The following is a 7,602-nucleotide window of genomic DNA, read 5'->3' on the forward strand; positions in this document are numbered from 1 at the left end:
AAATTTTAAAAACATTGTCACTTGAGGGCGCTATCCTCACACAAGCCGCAAGTACTGGATCTGAATCATAAAGACCACTGTGATGATTTGTGTACGTAGACGCGTGAAAACTGAGCTCAAGTTTTTCCTCTTTACGGAAGATTTTGACTCATCTGGTGAAGTTTCAGCTTGCTTTGAAGTTAAGCCTAGAGAAACGGTTTAACGATGTCAGGTGTGATTACAAGCAATGACTGCTAAGATTAAAAAAGCCCAGAGTAAAGTGGCCTTCACGATCGATGACCATGCAGATACTACATATGAGTATGAGTACCACTGGGCCGGCCCTGTTTTGTGTTATAAATTTAATTATAAGCATAGCAGCGGGTTGTGTGGAATGTTTAAATGCCTAACGTACCGGTGCAGTACATATACATAGTACTGGTAGCACTTTAAATAGTCATGGTTGTAAATGGAAGTTGCCTCGTCCATGGCTTTTTACACTGTAGGCTAGACATGTACATATATGTTTTCACAGACATGACAGACACAATTATTTCCCTTTATAATTTGAAAATATGATTTTTCCTCTTCATACCCCTCCAGCAGCGAAACGAGACTTTGGATCATTTCATTCATCAAATGTTGAAGAGCTCATATCAGTTTCTGAGGTAACTAAATTTAAGTACAATAATTTCGCTCTTAGGCCTAGGCCTAATTCCCTTTTTAAGGTTACACTTTGTTTGATTTCCTGTGCTCATGTCCGTCACTGATACTGAAATTAGGTAGAAATTGTTATCATTTTAGAATTTGTTTTTAAATCTAAAGAAGAAATTATTAAATTTTGATATTTTATGCCACATTATTTTCAGATGCTGAGGAATAGCCTGGGCAAATTGGAATTTTTTTAGACTCAACTGAAAAAGTTTAGAGTTAAATCTAAGATTTTGTTATTTTGTTCATTGAAGCCACATGTCTTTAAAACCTACACCTGGAATTGCTTTTGTCCTCTTGGATTCTTCCTTGAAGGTTGATTATGTTCCTCCAGAGCTGCCAGCTGATCTGCCAAATTTCACCAACTACCGAGCTGACCCAACTAGTCTTCCATCATTCGGTCTAGAAATGAAGAAGAGGCATTTCCTCCTGGAGGTAGGGTTTTTTCAAGAAAAAAAATTATGTGAATTTCATAAACGTTTCGAAAGTCGCAAAAGTATCTGAAAAGTCCATTCATCAAAGATTGTTGTCCCTGAATGAAATTGCCCCAGCTCTACATGTGGTATCTTATCGATCCCGGTAAGGATTGACTAGACTCGGAAGCTCTGTGGAGAGTCTTCATGATGACATTCATTTGCATTGTCATGAAATTGAGAGACAAGAGTCTTTTTCACACCCTTTGTACCACTCTCTCTGTGAAACCTTTTAGCAATTGAACTTTTTAAGCTTGACATATCTTGGATTCCAGGAAGAGTGTACTTTCCTCAACCACGGTGCCTTCGGCGCCGTCCTCAAGGAGGCGTTGACGGCTTCCCAGAAGTGGCAGATCCACATCGAGAGACAGCCCCTGAGGTTCTTTGACCGAGAATCACTGCCGCAGCTGGTGCATGTTGTCCGCAGACTGGCCAAATTTGTCGGTGAGTGAAATCCATCACTCCAAATTTTGGAACGAAAGATAAGGGAGGTTTTTGAAGGGGGGAGGGAAAAATTCTGATTTAGGTCACTGAAGTCAAAACCAAACGTCCCTGTGGTAACAAGTCGCCCCGCCCTTGGCCCAAACAGTTCTAGTCCTTAATTTTAAAAGTCTCATAAAAGTCAGATATTTGCTGTGAAGTATTTTGGTTTTCATTTGTGTAGGTTGTAATCCCACTAAGCTTGTTTTGGTGCCCAATGTCACAACGGCCATCAACTGTGTTGTGAAGAGTTTGAACTTCAAACAAGGAGATGTCATATATTGTCTGAATGTCACTTATGGTATGTCATCTACAGAGGGAAGAGTGATGTAAAGTATTCTTAAATATGGTTAGGAAAAAAATATTCGAAAAATGAAAAAACTGAGTGTCACACTCTTCTTGTTTTTTTTTGGTGCAGCAAATCAAACCCAGACCTTAACAATTTTTACCGAAAAGTTAGCAGAAAAAGTACAAACTCGGAATGAGAACATTCAAGTCAGAAGTTTGTTACCAGTAAATACACAGGTAGAAAAATGCACATCTAGATTTGGCCTTGTTTGATGTAATGACACGGTTTTTGTTGGTTTTTTGTCTGGAATACAGGAGCTGTAAAAAAGCTTTTGAGTCACGTTGCCGAGACAACAGGTGCAGTTATACAGACGGAGAGGATAACATTCCCACTGGTTTCTAAAGAACAGGTACCTCGGCTGAAATGGAATAGTCTTACAGTCGTCTCCTTGGCGGCCATTGAAAGGAGGCATGGCCGGGTGGCGTTTCCTCTTTTTTCTGGTCAAAGTCCAAGTTGCATGTCTGTAATGGGTACTTGCAATCCGGCATTAGCTGGGGAGAAAGCTGAGATGAACTAGTGTCCTGTTCTGTTGGAAGAGAAACATGCTCATTCGTTTTATTTTACTGAATCTAGAAGGGAATGTCGACCTGATGGGTCACATTGGCTTTTGACAGACGTCATTTTACCTCTTACATCTGGAAATGTGGTACCTCGTGAAAAAGTTTGAAGGTTTCTGTACATTTTTGTTTCAGATAGTGGAAACAGTTAAGAAGAGTCTTAAGTAAGTTGAATTTTCAGGAAGTTTCAATTTTTAAGGTGTAGTTTCAATCAATTAAATGCATTTACGACACCAGCCGCAACAAACTTTTCCAAGATCACAGTTCGACCAACCACAGAAAACCTGACGCAGTTCTTCGTTTTTTTTTTCCCATCGTGTATTGTTACATCATGATTTGAATAACCAATAGCTGCGTTCCTCCCGACAGAGCTGGCACACGACTGGCTGTGTTTGATCACGTGCCCAGCAACACGGCTTACATTCAACCAATCAAAGAGCTCATCGACATCTGCCATGGAAGGTAGAGTAAAAGGCAAAATGCTATTGCTCCGCACATCTCTGCTAGTTATTATACTAACCCTCCTTGGGTTTGACACCGCAGATGTGCGCAAACATCATCAATTCAGTCTTTTGAATGTGTTTTTTCCAAGTGGAACACAGTTCTGCACAGCTTCTGAGTGTACATGTACGTGCATGTGTACAGTTGTTGGCTAGGACAAAATGACTTGTGCTCTTTTGTGCTGGTCCTCACCCCCTCCAGCTGGTTTACTGCACAGTTATTCCCAAGGAGCAGTGACGCACAGTTGTTCAACCCCTTGGACAGCTCAAACTCTGACCTGAGAGCCCTCTGGAGGGCTGTTTATCGCTATGTACAAAATGACACTGCTGTGTATCCTTGTGCTGGTTACCAACCGACCCAAAGAGTGACTTCTGTTTTGAAAATCTCGGAGTGGATTCAGTGCCAGCTTTTTACCAAGAATTGAGACTCTCTTGGCTCAGATCTTGTGTCGACATTGATTCTTTTGCTAGGGGAGTGCCAGTGTTGATCGACGGAGCGCACACCCTGGGTGCTCTACCCCTGGCACTGGACACCCTGGGGGCCGACTTCTACACCTCCAACGCCCACAAGTGGTTCTGCAACCCCAAGGGGTGTGGCTTCCTGCACGTCGGGAGGGAGTGGAGGGATGCTGTCAGGCCCCTCGTGGTGTCCCACGGGTGGGGAAGCGGGTTCAGCTCTGAGTTCATGTGGTCAGGTGAGGGGGACCGCTTAAATGAAACATTGAATACCTGTATCTGACCCGTGCATTCACCCTTGAGGGTGGTATTCATGTGCACGGATTTTGTTATTTTATAGAAATCATGAAATGGCTGGTTTGTGCAGTGGTTACCTCCTGAGTGGGTGGGGCACGGTGTACACACAGTTGATCAGAAAGAGATTTTTTTTTTCCAGAGAGGATGACATTGATGAATTCAATAAACTCTCCTGTTTGCATCTTACTGAAAAATGTCCCTCATGAGTTCTGTCAGAGCCTATCCCAGATGTCTTGGTTGAGAACAACTTTTTTCAATGAAAAAAAACTTGTGACACCTGTATTAACCACTCTCAATGTGGTTAACCCGTAGCAATCAACATCCATGCATTGACGCATTAACCACTTGACCACATGTCACTCTCTCTTAATACCTGGAAACACACCTGCAAAAAGTGGGCAAGGCTGGTCGCTCACCAACAGGACGTCGTTGGCTTGTATACTTTTGTCATGAAAACAGTCCCAACCTTTGCTCCTCTGTATGGAAATGAACTTGTGCAGGTTAAAAGCAATGCTTAATGCAGTTCTTTCGCAATGATTTTTGCGATTTTTATTCAACCCAAATCACAATCTAAGTTCTCTCCCAGGCCTTCGCGATTACAGCCCCTTCCTGGCTCTGCACACCATTCTCGATTTCTGGGAAGCCGTCGGTGTGGATAAAATCCGTCAGTACAATCATCAGTTACTTTGCAGTGCAGGTCAGTAACCCTTGTCTCATAGATCGTGTTAGGGAGGGCTGTTGTTCAAGGGTGTAGGAAGATTAATGACATGCTTTGAACAATTTTTTTCTGGCTTGCCTGTTGCCTAAAACTTCATGCCCTTAAAGTGATAACTTGCAATTCTTTCCTTAGAAAAAACTGTGTTCTTGTACTCCTAGACTTTTTTGTAATAATTTGTATATGATTTTACCGAAGTGAAAGTTGAATTGTACAGAGTCATTTTCGTGGAATTTTTTAAAGAAATATCTTTAATTCATTTTCGTTGGCTTATGTTTTCCATGTCATCAGTCAAATTAAGTTTACGCCGAGCCATTTCTTTTTCAGCCCAGTTGTTGATGGAAGAGTGGAATACAGGACTATTGGCACCGTTGGAAATGTGTGGTGAGTATAATTTGGCTAAATGGCTTCAAGTGTAAGAGAAACTACAGTTCTGTCTGTATATTAACAGCATTGGCCGGTTAGCCTCTTTACAAGCCGTTTGATTTATCTCTTTCCTCATCAGGGTCCATGGCTCTCGTGCAGCTCCCACCTCACATCGCTGAAAGCAAGACTAAGAATTACAATGCAGCTGAACTGATTCAAAACAAGCTGTACCATGAGTATAACATTGAGGTAATTTTTAAAAAGTCGTGATCATACTTATTTCTCTTTCAAAGAAGAAGGGAATTTTCGCAACCAGTGCATTTCATGAATTTTTTTATATCTTAAAGTCTATTTTTGGATTGTTGCATTCTTCGGCTACTCTTGAGATACATTACTTGCTCCTGAATTGTAACTTTTATGCCACATTAACAGTGCAAGGTTTTTCCGCCATTTTTCACGCAGGTACCAATTAAAGCGGTAGATGGTAAACTGTACGTCCGTATCTCTACTCACATATACAATGAGCTAGCAGAGTACCAGCAACTTGCGACGGCCATTAAAAGTATTCAGACATGACGCAAATAAATAACTCGGAGTGCCTTCCACAGAGAGCAAGCCCATTAGGGTCATGAATAGCCATAATTAATATACTGATTAGTTGATGAAAGGGAAGCAATGAAATAACAGGGTGGTTTTTTTTAACATTATAATTCTATTTATCAATCTTATGACTATGTAGCCTCAGGTTATAGCCTTGTATCTATGATGGATAAGGATAAATTATGAACTGATTCCAAAAAAAACAGTAGTGCTGTGAGAGTATTTATATGTATGGAGTAAGGTTTTAAGCAGTGGGCAGTGAATGTGCCTGAACCATCAAGAAGTCACAGTTGATTTTATCTCGATTAAAAAACCTCTCGTGGCATTGAACTTTGTTTTCTGTCACTAGGCATACAAATTATATTTGTGGCAGATTTACCGTCTGTTGCAATTCAGCCTTGCCATGTTCCCGGACGAAGCTTACAAAAAATATTGATAAGGAAAATAAATACTGGCGCAAAGTAGATCTTGAAATTGTTCAGAACTGTTATCCTCCCTGTAGGAGACGCTCAAACATTGTGATCATAATCGGTGAAGTTTATTGCTGGAAAGAAAATGGACCGTCTGATTTGGACGCTGTCATAACAGAGAAAAAGATTTTTATCAAATTGTGGTTAGAATGGAATGTAATAATTAAAGCTACCTCCAGTGACATTTGCAGTTTGGGTGTCCTTGGCGCATACACTGTCCTGCTCACATTAGAACCTACGAAGCCGTATTAGGGACATGGTGAAAATTGTCTCCCTTTTCAGCTAAAGGCGCCTTTCCATACGTACGTCGACACTTGCGCCAAGCGCTAGCGTAGCGTATCCGTCGAACCAAACGCAAAGCACAGGCGTGTTAGGTTAATAATCTCACATTATGAACAGTTAGCTATACATGTATCTGAATACGAGAACGTGGTTCTGAAGTACGTACGAGTTAACTCAAGAAGGAGAGAACTTTTTAAGCGTAATTTATTCAATATTTATGTATACTGAGCAGACACCGTGTTCGAGTTGATGTTATTTTGCTGTGTTTTTATTTCTGTAATACCTGCATATAATTACTGTGCGCCGGGATCACCATCAATGACTGTAGGTTTGCTTGGGTTCGCCAAATTCAAGTCGACGACTCCTTTCTTTACTCCAGTGGGTGAAAAAGACGGCGCCCTTAAGTCTCATGGGCAATGCTGCTGACTGTATAGCCGGGAATGGAAAAAAAGTAAACCCGTGCGATTATTGTATCGTTCTGGTAACAGAGACCGGTGTTGTCGTGAATCTCGTCTTATTTACGAAATCTAAAGTACTCGGTACTCGGACTTTTTAACGGAAACCTTGCCTTCTCAGTAGTTGTTCATGAATGCACAGATATGCCAGGAGGAAAACTGCAGAGGTACATAAGGTCAATTGGGAATGGTCTCCTGCGGAGCCGACTCGAAAGTGTCAAAAGCAGAATACTTCCACGTATTACACACCCACGTAGATTTAGCCTTGATCATAGTACCCACAGTGGCTTCACGCAACATGAAAATGGAAATGTGTGTCGATGTGATAGCTGGTCCAACTTGAGTTCGCATCGATTCAGCAGGTTTGTCCCAGAGATAACGCGAAGCAGACGTCCGGGCTGACGGTGGCTGAATCTGCCCCTAGAGCCCCCTGGGCCCCACATATCCCCATTGGATCACATCTCCATGGTTTTCTGCTTGCCTGTTGGAGACCGTCCTGTCCCGTTTATAGGTTTCAGTAAACAGAAAGACAGGATGATGACAGCCGACTTAGGCATTTATATGTATGTACAGGAATGGGTGTTATATTGGTTCATTTTAAACCGATCCAAAAGTCCAACACAAACTTGAATTGAAGAGTCGGGTACACAAATTGGGGTGTTTTCCTTCCCAGATTTCAACTCCGGACCCAGATCCAATCTGGTGGCGAGCTATACTCTTGTCCCCGGATTCCGTGATTCTCCTGGGGTTTTATACCCATCTGTAAAATTGTAACTGCCTTCTTCTTGTCCTTCCTTACATTGAGGTTTCTTCAGGCTCACGAACTTCATGTACACGCATTGTAGTGCCTATCATAAGGCGCTTTAAGGAATCTTTGGCTCCTTTACCAGAAGGGCTCAAATTCTGAATGCG

The 7,602-nt window shown here is 41.8% G+C and overlaps 1 protein-coding gene across 4 annotated transcripts; it reads left to right on the forward strand.

Annotated features, from left to right (window-relative positions):
- Positions 1-51: 51 nt before the first annotated feature.
- LOC110989149 (uncharacterized) lies at positions 52-6,468 on the forward strand. Of its 4 annotated transcripts, none has more exons than XR_015427791.1 (13): positions 52-211; positions 583-647; positions 1,006-1,125; positions 1,439-1,607; positions 1,828-1,944; positions 2,247-2,341; positions 2,685-2,713; positions 2,919-3,011; positions 3,521-3,744; positions 4,389-4,499; positions 4,850-4,901; positions 5,023-5,132; positions 5,346-6,468. XR_015427791.1 is itself a non-coding variant. In XM_087146265.1 (13 exons), the coding sequence occupies exons 1-13, from the start codon at positions 205-207 to the stop codon at positions 5,457-5,459; spliced, it is 1,317 nt and encodes a 438-aa protein (XP_087002391.1). In that variant the 5' UTR covers positions 52-204; the 3' UTR covers positions 5,460-6,468. The 4 variants fall into 4 exon arrangements, 3 of the variants coding, with proteins under 3 accessions (XP_087002391.1, XP_022108997.2, XP_022108999.2); XM_087146265.1 differs by having other exon boundaries at positions 4,378-4,499; XM_022253305.2 differs by having other exon boundaries at positions 4,845-4,901.
- Positions 6,469-7,602: the final 1,134 nt, after the last annotated feature.

Source organism: Acanthaster planci, linkage group LG15 (genome assembly GCF_054643075.1).
Source record: "Acanthaster planci isolate LZ-2023a linkage group LG15, COTS_SCS, whole genome shotgun sequence".
NCBI lineage: Eukaryota > Metazoa > Echinodermata > Asteroidea > Valvatida > Acanthasteridae > Acanthaster > Acanthaster planci.

Bases quoted from the DNA above. Each gene is read 5' to 3' on its own strand.
- LOC110989149 (XM_087146265.1), top strand. The intron at 648-1,005 runs GTAACTAAATTT...TCTTCCTTGAAG, and splicing joins AGCTCATATCAGTTTCTGAG to GTTGATTATGTTCCTCCAGA. The intron at 4,902-5,022 runs GTGAGTATAATT...TTTCCTCATCAG, and splicing joins GGCACCGTTGGAAATGTGTG to GGTCCATGGCTCTCGTGCAG.